General features: G+C 38.5%; 1 protein-coding gene across 7 annotated transcripts in view; it reads right to left on the bottom strand.

The window, feature by feature from the left end:
* RGS22 (regulator of G protein signaling 22) overlaps positions 1 to 19,493 on the bottom strand; it is a 218,212-nt gene that overhangs the window by 175,713 nt on the left and 23,006 nt on the right. For 4 of the 7 annotated variants that reach the window (XM_066265963.1, XM_066265965.1, XM_066265966.1 and 1 more), the window contains 3 exons: positions 13,112 to 13,333; positions 6,198 to 6,283; positions 5,374 to 5,551 (listed from right to left, as the gene is read on the bottom strand). The exons of 1 other annotated variant lie outside the window; for it this stretch is intronic. In XM_066265963.1, coding sequence (XP_066122060.1) covers positions 5,374 to 5,551; positions 6,198 to 6,283; positions 13,112 to 13,333 — 486 coding nt within the window. The remainder of the gene's footprint in view (positions 1 to 5,373; positions 5,552 to 6,197; positions 6,284 to 13,111; positions 13,334 to 19,493) is intronic. 2 more of the 7 variants (XM_066265964.1, XM_066265968.1) reach the window with 2 other exon arrangements.

Below are 19,493 nucleotides of genomic sequence, written 5' to 3'. Positions count from 1 at the left end.
TGATTAGCAATGTCTGCCATGAATAGAAACCAGGAGAGTATCAACACATGGACCACATATTTTACATTCCTGATTTCTTACAGAATTGTGTATTGGAAGTGTGTTCCCAGAGAGAAAATCTGATAATTAAAGGCCAAAGATCAAACAAGTTTTCATTACACCATGATTCCCCAAAAGGGCATTTGATTGTACATTTGATCTCATACAATCCAACGTTTTTTCAATTAAGGAGGACACACTTATCTAATAACAGTTAAGACATAATTAACATTAAAGTGTTTTACTACTGATAAGGAATCTTGACAATAGAAAGGAAGAGACCCAATTTAACACCTTTTTATACAAAAGTGATGAAGGTGGGGTTGTGAAGGATGGGAGGTGGAGGCTTGTAAAGGGCTAGGCCCACATCCTTGTGTGGAAGTTAAAAATGGGGAGGGATATCTTGGCTGCGGAGATTCCCGAGGAGTGAAGAGTCTCAGCTCTACCCCAGGACCCCTAGCCAGCCCAGGGTTCTAGTGCCAGGAAGAGAAGTCCCCCTGACTTCTGGCTATAACAACTAGTGGAGATTGTGGCTGAGTGACACAGAGGCTGCTGGAGTCCAGACATTCATCTTAGAGAGCCCATGCATGAACTTACTTGGACTTACATGCTCTGAGTTCCAGCATTAGGACAGCAGCTCAAGAGGTGCCAGGCACATACTGGAAAGAACTTAATTGTCTGGTTTTAGTACAAAAGCTGAAGGGGCAGCCTTCTCCAGGACAAAAGTGCTGGCAGTAGACATTGTCCCTTTACTGAGCCCTCCCCTGGCAGGCACAGGCAAGGTCCATATCTGATTCTCCATCAACCTAGCTAACACTGATCTTCCAACCCTGGTGATTCCCCTGCCCCGTCCAACTTGTAGGACCAACCACACTAATTCCAGTGTCTTTTCCACATTAACAGCCTGTGTTTGTTCATGTTGTGGACTCTCCTAAAATTTGTCAAAGTTTGACAAACCCCAGACAAGCAGCATCTGTCCTCAGCATACCCCATGCCTCTTACTAAGCAGCCCCAAGTCTAGCACTAGTGGCAGCCATCCTTAATTTGACCTTATCCACTCTCAGGCACCTCCAAGCCCAGCACAAGTGGCAACCATCTGCAGATCACTTTGTTACTCATGCCAAGTGGTCCCTAGCAGGGCACAGGCAGCATCTGAACTTGCCTTGCACTAGAGTCCCTACCAAGAGGCCCCAGAACCAACATACTCAGTGTCCAGCATCAAACCACACCAGGGCACCACCCAACCACTTCCACAAACAACACACCAGAAGAGCAGACTTGGCAGGCACTGAGCCCCATTAAAGTAAGTCCTGCTGTGTAGGGTTAGCTCCTGTACAACAGCTTCTCCACTATAAGCACAGTCAGTCCATGCAACTAATCAATCTGAGAGTCAATCCATCCCACTGATGTGCAACAGCAATTAAGTCTTGACTACAATAAGAACTCACACACAACCCACACAAGAGACATAGCTAGAGTGCCCAGCTCAGGAGACCAGGAAGACTGTGCCACTGGACCCCACAGGACAGCTACTAAATAAGATCACTCTATCAAGACTGGGAGACACAGTGGCTCAACCTAATACATAGAAACAAACACAGGGAAGAAGGAAAAATGAGGAGACAAAGAAACACGTTCCAAATGAAAGAACAGAACAAATCTCCAGCAAAAGAACTAAACAAAATGGAGACAAGCAATGTACTAGATGCAGAGCTCAAAACACTGATTATAGGGATACTCAATAATCTCAGTGAGAACCTTAACACAGAGATTGAAACATAAAGATATAAAAAACATAAAAAAGAACCAGTCAGAAACAAAGGATACAGTAACTGTAATGAAAAATACGATAGAGGGTATTAACAGTAAATTAGCAGCAATTTGGAAGATAAAGTAGCAGAAACCACCCAATAGAAATAGCAAAAGAAAAAAAGAATTAAAAAAAATGAGGATAGTTTAGGAGCCTCTGGGACATCAGGTGTACTAACGTGTCACAGAGGTACCAAAAGGAGAAAAGAGAGGTCAAGAAATTGAAAAGCTATTTGAAGAAATGACAGAAAGCATCCCTAATCTGATGAAGGAAATAGACATACAAGTCCAGAAAGTGTAGAAAGTCCCAAATAAGATGTACCCAAAGGAGCCCACACCAAAACACATCATAATTAAAATGCCAAAGAGAGACAAAGAGAGAATCTTTTTTTTCTTTTCTTTTTTTTTTTACAGAGACAGAGAGAGGGATAGACAGGGACAGACAGACAGTAATGGAGAAATGAGAAGCATCAATCATTAGTTTTTCATTGCGCATTGTGACACCTTAGTTGTCCATTAATTGCTTTCTCATATGTGCCTTGACCACGGGCCTTCAGCAGACCGAGTAACCCCTTGCTCGAGCCAGCAACCTTGGGTCCAAGCTGGTGAGCTTTTTGCTCAAACCAGATGAGCCCATGATCAAGATGGCGACCTCAGGATCTCGAACCTAGGTCCTCGGCACCCCAGTCCGACGCTCTATCCACTGCACCACCGCCTGGTCAGGCCAAAGAAAGAATCTTAAAAGCAAGAAAAGAAAAGCAGTTACCTAAAGGGAACTCCCATAAGACTGTCAGCTGATTTCTGAATAGAAACTTTGCAGGCCAGAGAGACTGGCACAAAATATTTAAAGTGCTAAAAAAGCAATGACCTACAACAAAGATTATTCTACCCAGAAAGGCTATCATTTAGAACCTACTTCCCAGACAAGAAAAAACTCAAGGAGTTTATCACCAGCAAACCAATACAGCAAGAAATGTTAAAGGAACTTCTTTAAGAAAAAGACAAAAAATAAAAGATCTACAAATCTATCAGCAATTAGTTTAAATGTAAATGTATTAAATGCTTCAATCAAAAGACATAGGTGACTGAATGGATAAGTAAATAAGACCCTTACATATGCTGCTTATAAAAGACACACTTCAATTCAAAAAACACACATAGACTAAAAGTAAAAGGATAGAAAAGATATTTCATGAAAATGAAAACAAACAAAAAGCTAGGGTAGCAATACTTACATCAGAAATAGAACTTAAACCAATGGCTATAACAAAAGATAAAGGAAGGCCCAGCAACTGCACTTCTAGGTATTTATCCAAAGAAATCCAAAACACTAATTCAAAATGACATACGCCTCGATATGTTCATCGCAGCATTTCCAATAGCCAAGACACAGAAGCAGCCTAAGTGTCCATCAAGAGATGAATGGCCTGACCAGGCGGTGGCCCAGTGTATAGAGCATTGGACTGGGATGCAGAAGGACCCAGGTTCGAGACCCCAAGGTCGCCAACTTGAGCGCGGGCTCATCTGGTTTGAGCAAAAGCTCACCAGCTTGAGCCCAAGGTCGCTGGCTTGAGCAAGGGGTTACTCAGTCTGCTGAAGACTGACCCGTGGACAAGGCACATATGAGAAAGGAATCAATGAACAACTAAGGTGTCGCAACAAAAAACTGATAATTGATGCTTCTCATCTCTCTCCATTCCAGTCTGTCTGTCCCTATCTAGCTCTCTCTCTGACTCTCTCTCTCTGTCTCTGTAAAATAAATAAATAAACTAATTAATTAAATTAATTTAAAAAAGAGATGAATGGACAAAGAAAAAGTTGCATATATATACACAGTAGAATATTACTCAGACATAAAAAAAGTGATATTTTGCCATCTGCAACAACATGGTATCATGATAGGTAAAATAAGACAGAGAAAGACAAATACCATATGATTTCAGTTATATGTGGAATCTTTAAAAAAATAAAATAAAATAAATGAAAAAACAAAACAAAAACAAACTCATAGCAACAGAGAACATTTTGATGGTTGCCAGATGGGAGGGGTCTTGGGAGATAGGTGAAAAAAGTAAGCGGAATAAGAAGTACAAAACAGTTATGGGGATGTAAAGTACAACACAGGAAACATGGTTAATAATATTGTAATAACTATATATGGTGTCACATGGGTACTAGATTTATCACACTGATCACTTCATAAGTCATATAAATATCTAATCCAGGGGTCCCCAAACTTTTTACACAGGGGGCCAGTTCACTGTCCCTCAGACCGTTGGAGGGCCGGACTATAAAAAAAACTATGAACAAATCCCTATGCACACTGCACAAATCTTATTTTAAAGTAAAAAACCAAAATGGGAGCAAATACAATATTTAAAATAAAGAACAAGTAAATTTAAATCAACAAACTGACCAGTATTTCAATGGGAACTATGCTCCTCTCACTGACCACCAATGAAAGAGGTGCCCCTTCTGGAAGTGCAGTGGGGGCCGGATAAATGGACTCAGGGGGCCGCATGTGGCCCGCGGGCCATAGTTTGGGGACCCCTGATCTAATCACTACTTTGTACTCCTGAAACGAATAGAATATTGTATGTCACCTGTAATTGAAAAATTAGAATTTTTAAATAAAAAAAGAACATGTGAGCACAGAAAGTTAAATATGTTTTTAAAAAGTTATTAAACTAGGGTCCTTACAACTTTGATTAAATTTAGCTTTGAATCCTAGCTCTAGAAGTCACATCTCTCTTTCTCTACACCCCTCATAGACCTATCCTCTTCCCTGGATAATCAACAATCCCTCTGCAAGTCTGGACTTCTGGCTGGCTAAAGATAACACCTTAACCTAAGTTATTTTTCAGCTCCTGAGCAGTAAGGTAGAACCCCACCACCACTACTTCCCCATAAGACCAGACAGAGGAATGCCAGAGAAGACCTCAGAGCAATCCTTGAGACTTGAATGACTTATTATCCTCTCACCTTGAACCAATTAGCTCCCAGCATGACCCCTGAGCCTCTAAACCCACTGGGTCTTAGGATTTGCCCTATGTAATCTATATTGTGTTAACATGAATTCCAGTGTCCCACTCAATATAATAAACTTTGTTTCTATACTGCAAATCCTTGTTTGCATATTTCTTTTGGGCCAGTGTGAGCAGGCAGACCTCAGATCATATTGGGGTCCAGGTAATAATTATAGAATCCAAATAACAAAGATTTGGAATGAATAATAAAACCATGAATATAATAATTCAAGTTACCTGTGCTTCCCAGCTGACACTGAACATGTTCTTCAGTCTTGCATTTGTTCCTTCATACACATGAGCATAATTCAAATTACATTTCAGGTAAAAGAGTACAGAGCAAAAAAGTCAATAAAAATTCACAAGAATTTTTGCTAAATCTGGTTTTTGAAGTATTTGAAATAATTTTCTCTGTTCAAGTGGTACAAATGAAATTCATGTTTCTAAAATGAGAAGTTTTATTGAAGTACCAAATCACAAGAAACATTCATATTTTTACCTCGCCAAGAGAAATGTAGAACTTTTTCATAATGATAGCATTTTCATCTTCAATGGCTTCAATGGCTGGAGGTGGTGAAGTTGGTGTTTTTCTGAGGACCCTGGGAGAAAAATCTGTATCTAGTGTGATATTCATGCCTGATCCACTCCATCTCACTTGTGAAACCAACTTGGCTAACCTGTATTTTAGAAGGCATACAAATTTGAAATAATTTCCAAATATGGTGGAATTCAGGAAAAAAAAGAACACTAAAATTTTATTTTACATATTTAAGCCAATCTTCCTTCCTAACTCTGTAGGATGATTCTCTTAGGATCTGCTGAAATTAATGGATTATTCATAAAACTGCTAATTAATTAATAATTATTCTGTTTTAATTTATCTTATTTTTATTTCAAAATGATCATTGTAAGCAGAGGTCAAATTTTAGTAAAACTTCAGGATTGTTTGGTTCCTATACGTTAAAAGTCAGGGCTCATAAAAGAAAAACCTGGGTCTCTCTCTGCACTATGACATTCTTTTTCATGACACACTAATTTTCGTTATTATTTAATACCCTGCACATAAATGCCATTATCACATAAGTAGATAATTTTAGAACTCTAATGATTAGAGAAGCACAACTGAAATAGATTTACTAGGTACTCTGAAATCTCTTTGGAAAAGCTACCTGATTTTTACCAATGCTCTATCCTTCATATACTATAGCAAGTGGGATTCACACTCCAATGGACTTTAATGAATTTTATTAAGAAAGTACAGAAAAATAATTTGGGGTAAAAAAAAAGCATTTAAAAATACATATGTTGATGGATCTACAATACCTGTATTCAAAATAGCAATCACTTTCCAAAAATGCAGGAAGTCTTTCTTTTTTGATCCACTGAATACCTTGTTCACGATTGAGACACTATTAGAGGACAAGTGAAAAAGAAAAAGAATCATCAAAGAAAAATCACCCTTTAGGACAATTAGGGCCTAATCACTAGAGCAGTAATGGCCTCCAGCTATCACCAGGAGCCCTGCCTCTACCTTCTGTTTGCAGAAGAGCAGAACCCTGAGTCAAGAATTGGAGGCCATTTCTTGCCTTCCAGTGCTTCTTTCATTCTCTCAACAGCCCTGCATCAACTGTTATCTCCACTTTACATATCAACAAACTGAATCCAGCAAAGTTAAGTTACTATTGAAGGAGGAGGAATAAGATAAAAGTCAGTCAATATCAGTATTTTCATAGCCAAAATGGGTTAAAAATAATCACAATTAGAAAAAGCTAACCAGAAAGCTTGGAAGGCCACTAGGGTCACTGAAGACCCACTGTCCATCCAATTTTTTAAAATTTTGTTAAATATTTACATCCTAGGCACTAGCCTGGAGATAAAAAGTAAACAAGAAAGAAAAGACCCTGTCTTTAAGGAGTTTACAGATAATTCAATAGGTAGTCATAGTTGAGTGCTGTAAAGGCCCTCCGGGTCAGGCTTCTGTGGGAGGTCACAGGGGCACTAAAATAGCAAAGGTTTCCCACAGAACGTGCTTCTCACCCTTTCCCCAGCTTTGTATATGCTACACACTGACAGCCATACAAAACTCTTGAATCCTCATTAACAATACTGTCAATATTATCACAGAAAAATACCAGACTACCTATAAAAATCAAGAAAAACCCTCAAAAAATTCCACGAGGTTGTTTGACTAGTCAATTCATACAAAATCAATTTCCATTCTATTTACCTAACGAACACTTCACCTATAACTCATCCCTTTTGATTGTTTTTGCATCTATTTGATCTAAAATTTAAAAACTGAAAAGTTTTAAAAGAATAAAATCAAAATTGAAGAAGTCTTAAGTCAAACTGCCAAAAACTTTGTTCAAGGTGTGTACAAGTCATTAAAATACATAAAGACCAAAAAAATACAAAACAATCTTGCAAAATGTAAAATGATAACTTAATACTTACACGAAACACAACAGTAATTAGCCTGGGGTAAAATTATTTTATTTGTAAAAGTAAAAAGAAAAAAGAAAAAAAAAAAGGTTGGTTAAGAAACAAAAAGAGATAACCAAAGATTAAGTCAGGGAAACTGGCTGCAGGTAAATCATTCTAGAACTATTTCTAGTAGCCATTCACAAGCTCTCTAAAATGCCTCCAGGATTAGATTAATAAAGAAGATAATTAGATATATGAGGCAACCAAATAGAGCATGGCTATCTGTCAGTAGGTTATTTTGTTTAGTCAGATTTATTGAGGCATAAATTACGTACAATAAAGTTTATCCTTTGAGGTTAGAGGTTTACAAGTTTTGAAATACATGAGCATGTAACTATGTCTATAATCAAGATATAGACAAGTTCCAACACGCCCCAAACATACTCATGCCATTTTGCGGTCAATAACTCCCTCTAACCCCAAGTCCTAGCAATCACTGATTGGTTTTCTACCTTTATAATTTTGCCTTTTCCAGAATGTCAGATAAATGGAATCAATATAATATATATCTTTGACTCTGGCTTCTTTCACTTAAGCATAATGAATTTGCAACTGATCTCTGTCTTTCATGAATCACTAGTTCATTCCTCTTCATTGCTCAGTAGTACTCCACTGTATAGATCAGTGGTAGTCAACCTGGTCCCTACCACCCACTAGTGGGCGTTCCAGCTTTCATGGTGGGCAGTAGCAGAGCAACCAAAGTATAAATAAAAAGATAGATTTAACTATAGTAAGTTGTTTTATAAAGATTTATTCTGCCAAATTTAGCGAAAATCCAACATAAAGTACTTGATAAGTAATTATTATTATATGCTTTAACTTGCTGTAACTCTGCTTTATAAATTTTATAAAGTAAAGTTACTTCCCTACTTTATGAATCACCATTACTGTGGAACCAGTGGGCGGTTAGAAAATTTTACTACTAACAGAGATACAAAAGTGGGCGGTAGGTATAAAAAGGTTGACTACCCCTGGTATAGATGAACCATAGTTTATTTATCCACTTCCCAGTTAAAGGAAATTTGAATTTCTCCTAGTTTTTGATGATCATGAATAAAGCAACTACGGCAACAGAACTGTTCTCTTGAGTGATACACAGGAGTACGATAGATGGGTAGTACAGTAGATGTTTAACTCACAACTGTGTAACTGTTTTTCAAAATTGAATTGTCACCAACAACGTAAGAGTTCTAGTTGATCTGCATCCTGGGTAGCGTTTGGTGTTGTCAATGTTTGTTTGCTGCTTATTTTAATCATTCTAATTGGTGTGTAGAAATAGTTCATTATGATTTGTATGTGTGCACTATCTTTCTTATAACAGCTTTATTTAATATAATTCCTATTCCATACAATCCACCTACTTAAAGTATATATTCCAATGGTTTTTAGTATATTTACAAACCATCACCACAAATACAAGACATTTGCATTACCTTTCATTATAGTACTCATTCTCCATCTCACTACGAACCACGAACCCCATTCCCTCAATGTTGATTGCATTTCTCTCATGAGTGACTATTTTAAGCATCTTTTCATATGCATATAGGTCATGTGTACATCTTTTTTGAGAAATGTCTATTCAGATTCTTTTTTTTTTTTTTAAGCAAGAGGGAGAGAGGGAGAGAGAGAGATAGGAAGGGAAAGAGAGAGATGAGAACAATCAATTCTTCACTGCAGCACCTTAATTGTTCATTGATTGCTTTCTCATATGTGCCTTGACCCAGGGGGTCGGGAGTGCATGTTAGTGTTGTTCAGATCTCCTATATCCTTACTGATTATCTGCTTTGTTTTTCTACAGATTACTGGGAAAGCAGTGTTTACGTCTCCAACTATACCTATGGATTTGTCTATTTCTCTATTAGGTGTTAATCAGCTTTTGCGTCATGCATTCTGAAGCCCAGTTTGTTAGGTGCATACTTGCTATGAGTTGTTATGCTTTCCTTGTGAATTGATCCCCTGATCACTATAGAATGTTCTCTTTATCCACAGCAAGATTTCTTGTTCTGAAGTCTACTTTGTCTGATATTAACATAGCCACCCGCTTTAAGTTAGTAACTCAGTGGTATATTTTCTCCATTCTTTCACTTTTAACCTATTTGTGTAATATATTTGAGGTGGGTTTCTTTTTTTATTTTAATTTTTAATTTATTGTGTTGACATGATTTCAAGTGTCCCACTCAATATAACACTCTCTACACACAGCATTGTGCCCCCATGTCCCATGTAGTCTCTTTCCACCCTCATTTCACCCTTTGCTACCCCTTTCCCTACCTCCACCCCCTCCCCTTGCCCTCTGGCTATTGCTACCCTGTTGCTTGTACATGTGTTATGTATATATAATTTGGCTAATCCCTTCACTTTCTTTGATCCCATCCCCTCTTCCCCCTTTCCTCTGACAGCTGTCCATTTGTTCCCTGTGACCCTGCCTCTGTTTCTATCTTGTTCCTCAGTTTATTGTGTTCATTAGATCCCACATATAAGTGAGATTATATGGTATTTATCTTTCTCTGCCTGGCTTATTTCACTTAGCTTAATAATCTAGAGATCAATCCATGCTGTCACAAAAGGTAAGACTTTCTTCTTTTCTATGTCGAATAGTTTTGGAAGATTGTATGTGTCTAGGAATTTATTCATTTTACCCAGGTTGTCCAATTTTTGGCATATAGATCTTCATAGTATTTTCCTACAATCCTTTGTATTTCTGTGATGTTAGTTATTACTTCTCTTTCATTTCTAATTTTATTTATCTGAGTACTCTCTTGTTTTCTTGATGAATCTAGTTAAAGGTTCATCAATCTTGTTTACCCTTTCAAAGAACCAGCTCTTGGTTTCATTCATCTTTTGTAATGTTTTTGTAGTCTCTATGTTATTTGTTTCTGCTCTGATCTTTATTATTTCCTTCCTCCTACTTCTCTGGGATTTGTTTGTTGTTCTTTTTCTACTTCTTTTAGGTGTAGTGTTAGATCGTTTATTTTGGGCTTTTTCTTACTTCTTGAAGTATGCCTGTAATGCTATGAACTTCCCTCTCAGGACTGCATTTGCTGTGTCCCATAGATTTTGAGTTGTATATTCATTTTAATTTGTTTCAAGGAAAGTTTTGATTTCTTCCTTGATCTCATTGTTAACCCATTTGTTATTTAATAACATGCTATTTAGCCTCCAGGTGTTTGAATGTTTTCAATTTTTCTACTGTAGTTGATTTCTAGTTTCATGCCATTCTGATCAGAGATGTTGATATGATTTATAATGGGTTTCTTATAAACAGAAAATAATTTGGTTATTTTTTAATCCCACCTGATTGTGACTTTTAATTGAGGTATTTAGGTCATTTAAATTTAATGTTATTATTTATGTGTGTGTGTGTAATGTGTTACTAATTACTGATGTGATCTATTTTTATTTTTTATTTTTATTGAATTTGTTGGGGTGACATTAATAAAATTATTTAGGTTTCAGGTATACAATTCTATAATATATCATCTGTACATTGATTGCATATGTGTTCACCACCCCAAGTTAAGTTGCCTCCTGATGTGGTTTGTTTAAAATTTACCATCTTATTTACTATTTGTTCCATATAGTCTTTTTTCTTTTCCCCTCAGATTCTGATTTTGGTTTGTATATTCCCTTTTCATCTCTGCTATTATTATATTATTTAGGGTCCTTTCAAAAATGTTTAAATTGTTGCTGTTTGCAATATATTTATTAAATATCTTCAAAATATCTTCAAATATATCCAATAAGATCACCTAGATCTTTTTTTAAGAAATTAAAATCAGAACACATAATTCAAGAAGCTCACTGTGGCCCTGGCTGGATGGCTCAGCAGTAGAGTGTTGGCCCAGCATGTGGAAATCCTGGGTTCGATTCCTGGTCAGGGCACACAGGAGAGGTGACCATCTGCTTCTCCATCCCTCCCCATCTTTCTATCTCTCTCTCTCTTTCCCTCCCTCAACCATGGCTGGAGTAGTTTGAGCAAAATTGGCCCCGGGCACCGAGGATGGCTCCATGGTCTCAGCCCCAGGTGCTAAAATAGCTCAGTTGCCGAGCAACAGAGCTGCAGCCCAGAAGGCAGAGGACTGCCTGGTAGAGGCTTGCTGGATGGATCCTGTGGGAATCTGTCTCTGCTGCCCCACCTCTCACTTAAAACTTTTTGAACAATTTACATAATGTTATATAGTTCAGAATCTATTTCCTTGCTTTAACCTCACAAAGCTGTAAGTTATTATTATTACTTTTACTTGTAGTATTTAAAAATATACATGAATGCTATTAATATTGCATTTAAATTTATGAAAAAAAGAAAGAAATATGTAAAAAAGAATTAAAGAACTTTCAAGTTAGTAAAGAGCTATATCTTAAGTGTTAAACATATATTAGCCTATGTTGGTCAAATAAAGTTTGTCAATATGATATATATGTTTGCTTGCTTATAGTTTGCTTTGGGTGTGGGGGACAGGTTGTAAGCAGGCAAGGTCCTTCCTTATAGCCTAAGGCTTAGTTTTAAGACTAAGCCTTTCCCATCCTTTTAATATTAAGATCTTCTCAATACTAAGCTTTTCCCCACACCCTTGACTGTTGCATGATGTGGGGTGGTACACTCTCATGAGGAATCCCATTATGCCTCAGATAAGTGACTTTATATCAGAGACTTCTTTGTTTGTATATTGGATTAAAGGTTTTGATTTCTATACTATAAAATGAGGCAGAGGAGCCCATGCTGGAGGAGAGCAAAGAAAGGTCACGTGGAGGAGAGGAGAAGCAGCCAAGATGGTGGAGTGCTGAAGGAGAAGCCAGTTTGTGCAGAGTTTGTGCACAGAGATGGGGAACAGAGGTGAATAAGACTGGTGAGGTAGAAACCTTTGATTTTAGGAAACTCGGATAAGTCAGTGGCTTTGGGAGCCCTAAATGGAAAGGAAAGTGTTTTCCCACTGTGTGTATTTCTCACCTGCCGGGTGCAAGCTAGGATTAAAGCTAATTGCCCACCAGTTTTTGGCTCCATTGTTTCATTACCGTCTGTTTGAATCCAATGCGAACCTGCATGGGCCAGGTGGCTGTGATGGTGGCCATGGCTACTGGCTTTACAGCCTAATTCTATCAGACATTTAAAATCCATGTAAAACAGTGCTATTAAACATTCATTATTATTTTGACCCACAAAACAAACCTAAGTAGTAGGTAGTGCTGGTGTCATTTGACAGAGAATGAAAATGAGGCTCATCCAAATGACTTGCTTGAGAACACAGTTAGTGAGCTGAGAGTCAATATGAGAATCCAGGTTTATTTCTTGTTATTGTTATTGTTTGTTTTTTACTTCATGCTAAGAAGATAAAATCTAGAGCTGAGAGCAAAATTTAAAGCCAGGGAGGTCAGAGCCACACAATGTAACCTGAAGGTCAGAAATCTGAATTCCCAACTGCTTAATAAAGAACCCAAATAAAATAAATTTACTGTATACCCACATTTTCTAGAATGCATCTAAATATAAAGGATGCACACTAACCTGAGATTCAAAATATTTAACGTAAATCATGTGAACCTTCTCATATTGATAATCAGACAAAACTGGCAGACTAAGTTGGTCATTTAATATGAATAAGATGATACAGCAGTTAACAAATACTATGTGAAAGTACAAAAAAATTTAATAAATATAGTTAAACCTCAGAAAGGGAGGCCCAAGGAACCTTGTGTTAATCTCAACTAACGCTTTATCTATCTAGCAAGATATAAACTCAAATGTACTTTACCATAATATTGTAGTTAACATTAATGGTCTCATCTTCATAGGGGACATTCATGTGAACAGGTTTAAGATCATTCTTGCCTTTCCTTACAACATCATAGATGGGATTTCGAGGTTGCTGGTCTTGCAGAATTTTTTTCAGTTGCTTTTCCAGAAGTTGTGGAGCATTGTTAACTACTTCAAAAACTCCATAATCCGCATTAAATCTAATTGCCTCTGGAAAGGTCTGTAAAATAAGTTGTGGAAATGTCTTTAAATCTTTAAAAACCAGAAACTCACTGTTTACAAAACTTGATACACACACACACACACAGAGTTTTGTGATTTTACTCGCTACCTCTTCTTCCCTTTTGAAGCTTGTAAATTTACTGACTGCAGGTAAGGAAACCCACTGAATCCTTCCTTGACGATGTACTTATGCCACGCAGTAAGTGTCAGGGTATATACAACAGCAGAAATTCCCTTGGCAGAAACATCTTACTTCTGTGCCTCTTTGCAACTGGAAAGAAACACCTGGTCTCTAGGAAGCAATGCTATTCTCTTAGAAGGGGGTGGATTACTAGGAAAGACTGAGCAAAAGAAGAAATAACACTCCTGTTATCTTTTTCAGCCCCAGGAGCCATGAAAGCTGAAAAAGGATGCACACATGAAAGCTGAAGTCTCCCTTGTCCCTTGTCCTTTGTTAAGTACAATAAACTTCATTTAAGATTATTTCAACACCATTCCTCTCACTGTGACAAAAAAGAAAGTTAAAGATAACATTTCTGAGCTTTTTTTCAGTAATTTATTAAATGCTGCCAACTTTTATTTGAAGTCAATTAATATTAACAATGAGGAGTCTTAAGTTTGCCAGCTTGCCAATAAAAAGCACTGTTACTATGGGCATCATCAAACATGTTTGGGGCCTCCACTTCCTTAACAAGTAAAGGGTGAATTGGCTGTCTTTTCCCATTTTGCTCTCCAAGCCTAGAATCAGATCCCTTTTTCAGAACATTAATTTATTTTAGGATACCTTCAGTGACCTTCCTACTCATGTAGATTAATTTATATATACAGTGTGTCCGTAAAGTCATGGTGCACTTTGACCGGTCACAGGAAAGCAACAAAAGACGATAGAAATGTGAAATCTGCACCAACTAAAAGGAAAACTCTCCAGTTTCATACCTATTCAGTGCAGTTTGATGTGGGCTCACGCACAGATTTTTTAGGGCTCCTTAGGTAGCTATCCCGTATAGCCTCTAAAGACTCGTCACTGACTGATGGCCTACCAGAACGGGGTTTCTCTACCAAACTGCCAGTTTCCTTCAACTGCTTATCCCACCGAGTAATGTTACTCCTATGTGGTGGCGCTTTGTTATAAACGTGCCTATATTCACGTTGCACTTTGGTCACAGATTCTAATTTAGTGAGCCACAGAACACACTGAACTTTCCTCTGTACCGTCCACATCTCAACTAGCATGGCTGTGGGCTGCTCCGCTGTATACACAGTGTTACATCATCATCTGTGCATGCGCACATGCTGCCACATCATCCTACAGAAACTAGGAGGGTTTTCCTTTTATTTGGTGCAGATTTCACATTTCTGTCGTCTTTTGTTGCTTTCCGGTGACCGGTCAAAAGTGCACCATGACTTTACGGACACACTGTATTTTTAGCTAGGTGATAAAAGACCTTAAACCAGTGGTAGTCAACCTGGTCCCTACTGCCCACTAGTGGGCATTCCAGCTTTCATGGTGGGCAGTAGCGGAGCAACCAAAGTATAAATAAAAAGATAGATTTAACTATAGTAAGTTGTTTTATAAAGATTTATTCTGGCCTTGGCTGGTTGGCTCAGTGGTAGAGCGTCGGCCTGGTGTGCGGGGTACCCGGGTTCGATTCCCGGCCAGGGCACATAGGAGAAGCGCCCATTTGCTTCTCCACCCCCCCCCTTCCTCTCTGTCTCTCTCTTCCCCTCCCGCAGCCAAGGCTCCATTGGAGCAAAGATGGCCCGGGCGCTGAGGATGGCTCCTTGGCCTCTGCCCTAGGCACTAGAATGGCTCTGGTCGCAGCAGAGCGACGCCCCGGAGGGGCAGAGCATCGCCCCCTGGTGGGCAGAGCATCTCCCCTGGTGGGCGTGCCGGGTGGATCCCGGTCGGGCACATGCGGGAGACTGTCTGACTGTCTCTCCCCATTTCCAGCTTCAGAAAAATACAAAAAAAAAAAAAAAAAAAGATTTATTCTGCCAAACTTAGCAAAAATCTGACTTAAAGTACTTGGTAAGTAATTTTTATTATATGCTTGAAATTGCTGTAACTCTGCTTTATAAATTTTATAAAGTAAAGTTACTTCCTTACTTTATAAATCACCATTACTGTGGAACCGGTGGACGGTTAGAAAATTTTACTACTGACAGAGATACAAAAGTGGGCAGTAGGTATAAAAAGGTTGACTACCCCTGCCTTAAACTCTTCCCCATGGATTGATCACTAGAGACAGCATCAATTCTTTCAAGTTTAAGAGATCGCTAAATATACTATATTTAAATTTTAATAAGTGGCAGGACATTGTCAAATTGGATTTAGAAATATGTTGGTATATGTTTAAATACCCATGTTTATTTATTTATTTATTCATTTTAGTGTCAGGTGATATTACCTCTCTAAAGCCTCATTGACTCCCCTTCTATGAAACTTTTAAAATTGAATTTGTGAACACTGGTTCACAAAACCACACAGGTTTCAAATGTACAACTTAATAAAACGTCTGCACTCTGTATCACGACTTTTTGCCTTAAAGACTCTTTCTGTCTTCATTTTTCCCTCTTAGCCCACCTCCACCTATTTCCCTCTGGCTATCACCCCCCAATTTCCCTCCGGCGATCACTACACTTTTTTGTCTGTGTTATGTACATATGTATTATGGTCAATCACTTCACCTTCTTTCATCCAGTCCCCCAACTCTTCCCAACAGCTGTCAGTCTGTATCCATGCCTCTGTTTCTATTTTGTTCATCATTTTATTTTGTTCGTTAAATTCCACATATAAGTGAGATCACAGAGTATTTGTCTTTCTCTGACTAGCTTATTTTATTTAGCATGGTAATCTCCAGGTCCATTCATGCTGTTGCAAAAAGTAAGATTTCCTTCCATTTTTACAGCTGAGTAGTATTCCATTGTGTAAATTTACCACAGCTTTTTTATCCATTCATCTACTGATGGGAACTTGGGTGTTTCCAGATCTTGGTTATTGTAAATAATACTGCAATGCACACAGGGGTGCATATGTTCTCTAGGATTAGTGTTTTGGGTTTCTTAGGATATATTCCCAGAAGTGGGATCACTAGGTCAAAATGCAGTTAGTTCCATTTTTAACATTTTTGAGGAAACTCCATAGTGTTTTCCATGTTAGCTGCACCAGTCTGCATTCCCACCAACAGTGTATGAAGTTTCTTTTTCTCCACATCCTCACCAGCACTTGTTTGTTGATTTACTGATGATAGCCATTCAGGCAAGTATGAGGTGATATCTCATTGTGGTTTTAATTTGCAACTCTCTGATAATTAGTGACAAGCAGATTTTCGTATGTCTGTTGGCCATCTGTATGTCCTCTTTGAAGAAGTGTCCTTTGTCCTTTTACTAATTGGGTTGTCTTTCTGGTGTTGATTTGTATAATTATTTCTATAGTTTGGAAATTAACCCTTTATCAGGCAAACATGTTCTCCCATTCAGTGGGTTTTCTTTTCATTTTGGTGATGGTTTCTTTTGCCGTGCAAAAGCTTTTTAGTTTGTAATCCTATTTGTTTATTTTTTCTTTTGTTTCCCTTGCCTGAGAACACATATCAGCAAAAATACAAGAAATGTCTAAGGTTTTATTGCCCATGTTTTCTTCTAGCATTTTCTTTTTTTGTATTTTTCTGAAGTTGGAAACGGGAAGGCAGTCAGACAGACTCCCGCATGCACCCGACCGGGATCCACCCAGCATGCCCATCAGGGGGAGATGCTCTGCCCATCTGGAGCGTTGCTCTGTTGCAACCAGGGCCATTCTAGCACCTGAGGCAGAGGTCACAGAGCCATCCTCAGCATCCGGGCCAACCTTGCTCCCATGGAGCCTTGACTGCAGGAGGGGAAGAGACAGAGAAGAAGGAGAGGGGGGGTGGAGAAGCAGATAGGTGCCCCTCCTGTGTGCCCTGGCCAGGAATCGAACCCGGGACTCTTGCACGCCAGGCCGACGCTCTACCACTGAGCCAACCAGCCAGGGCCTCTTCTAGCATTTTTATGGTTTTGTGACTTATATTAAGCTTTTTATCCTTTTTGAGTTTATTTTTGTGCAAGGTATAAGTTGGTGGTCTAGCTTCATTTTTTTGCATGGACCTGTCCAATTTTCCAACGCCATTTATTGAAAAAGCTGTCTTTACTCTGTGGTATGTTCTTGCCTCCTCTTCCAAATATATATATTTTTTTAAGTGAGAGGAGGGAGATAGACTCCTTCATGTGTCCCAACCAGGATCTGCCCAGTAAGATCTATCTGTCTGAGACTAATGCTCAAATCAACCGAGCTATCTTCAGTTGATGCTCAGACCAACTGAGCTGTCCTCAGTGCCTGGGGCTGATGCTCAAACCTATCAAGCCACTGTCTGCAAGAGGGGAAGAGAAAAAGAAGGGGGAGAGGGAGGGGAAGAGAAGCAAATGGTCATTTCTCATGTGTGCCCTGACTGGGAATCAAACCTGGGACATCCTCATGCTGGGCCAATGCTCTATCCACTGAGCCAATTAGCCAGGGCTCCTCTGCCAAATATTGACCATAAAGGTGTTGGTTTATTTCTGGGTTTTCTGTTCTGCTCCATTATATGCCTGTTCTTATGCCAGTACCAAGCTGTTTTTATTACAATGGCCTTGTAGTATAGTTTGATATCAGGTGCCCAACTTTGTTCTTTCTCAAGATTGCTGGGGCTATTTGAGGTCTTTTATCATTCCATATAAATTTTTGGAATATTTGTTCTATATCTGTGAAATATGCCATTGGCATTTTTAATAGGAATTGCACTGAATCTACAGATTTGTTTTGGGTAGTGTAGATATTTTAATGATATTGATTCTTCCAATCCATGAACATGGTATATACTTCCACTTATTTGTATTTTCCTTGATTTCTTTCTTCAGTATCCTATAATTTTCCAAGTACACGTCTTTCACCTCCTTGGTTAAATTTATTCCTAGGTACCTTATTTTTGTTACTGTTGTTGTTGCAATAGTAAATGGAACTGTTTTCTTAATTTCTCTTTCAGATAGTTCATTACTGGTATGTAAGAATGCCATTAATTTCTGAATATTAATTTTGTATTCTGTTACTTTGCCAAATTCATTTATTAAATTTAGCAGATTTTTGGTGGAGTCTTTGGGTTTTTTTGTTTTGTTTTTGTCAGAGACAGAGAGAAAGACAGATAGAAACAAACAGACAGGAAGGGAGAGAGATGAGAAGCATCAGTTTTTCATTGCAGCTTAGTTGTTCATTGATTGTTTTCTCATATGTGCCTTGACTGGGGGGGGAGGCTACTGCAGAGCCAAGGACCCCTTGCTCAAGCCAGCAACCTTTGGGCTTCAAGCCAGTGACCTTTGGGCTCAAGCTGGAGACCATGAGGTCAAGTCTATGAGACCACGCTCAAGCCAGTGACCCCACACTCAAGCTGATGAGCCTGCACTCAAGCCAGATGAGCCCAAGCTCAAGCCAACAACCTCAGGGTTTCAAACTTGGGTCCTCTGCATCCCAGTCCAACGCTCTATCCACTGTGCCACCGCCTGGTCAGACAGGGGTTTTCTATATACAATATCATTTCATCTTTGAATAGTGAGAGTTTTTCCTTCTTTCCCATTTGGATGTCTTTTATTTCTTCTTGTCTGATTGGTGTGGCTAGCACTTCTAGTACTATGTTAAAACAGAGTGGTAGAAATGGACATCCCTGTCTTGTTCTTGGTCTTAAGGCAAACACCTTTTTTTCCCATTAAGTATAATGTTGGCTGTAGGTCTGTCACATGTGGCCTTTATTATGTTGAAATGTGAGCCCTCTGTTCCCACTTTGCAGAGAATTCTATCATAAATATGTGCTGAGTTTTATCAGGTGCTTTTTCTGCATTTGGAGATAGGATCATGTTATTTTTATTTTTCATTTTATGTGATATACCCCATTTACTTATTTGCAAATATTACCAACCTTGCATCCCTAGAATAAATCCCACTTGATCATGATGTATGACCTTTTTAATGTATCGCTGATCCAGTTTGCTAATATATTGTTGAAGATTTCAGCATCTATGTCCATCAGGAATCTTGGCCTGTAATTTTCTTTCTTTGTAGTGTCTTTAACTGGTTTATGAATTAGGATAAAGCTGGCCCCATAAAATGAGCTTGG

The sequence above is a fragment of the Saccopteryx bilineata genome, chromosome 3 (assembly GCF_036850765.1).
Source record: "Saccopteryx bilineata isolate mSacBil1 chromosome 3, mSacBil1_pri_phased_curated, whole genome shotgun sequence".
In the NCBI taxonomy this organism is placed as follows: domain Eukaryota; kingdom Metazoa; phylum Chordata; class Mammalia; order Chiroptera; family Emballonuridae; genus Saccopteryx; species Saccopteryx bilineata.
The sequence above is the reverse complement of the archived record's forward strand: the minus strand, read 5'-3'. Positions and strand labels throughout refer to the sequence as shown.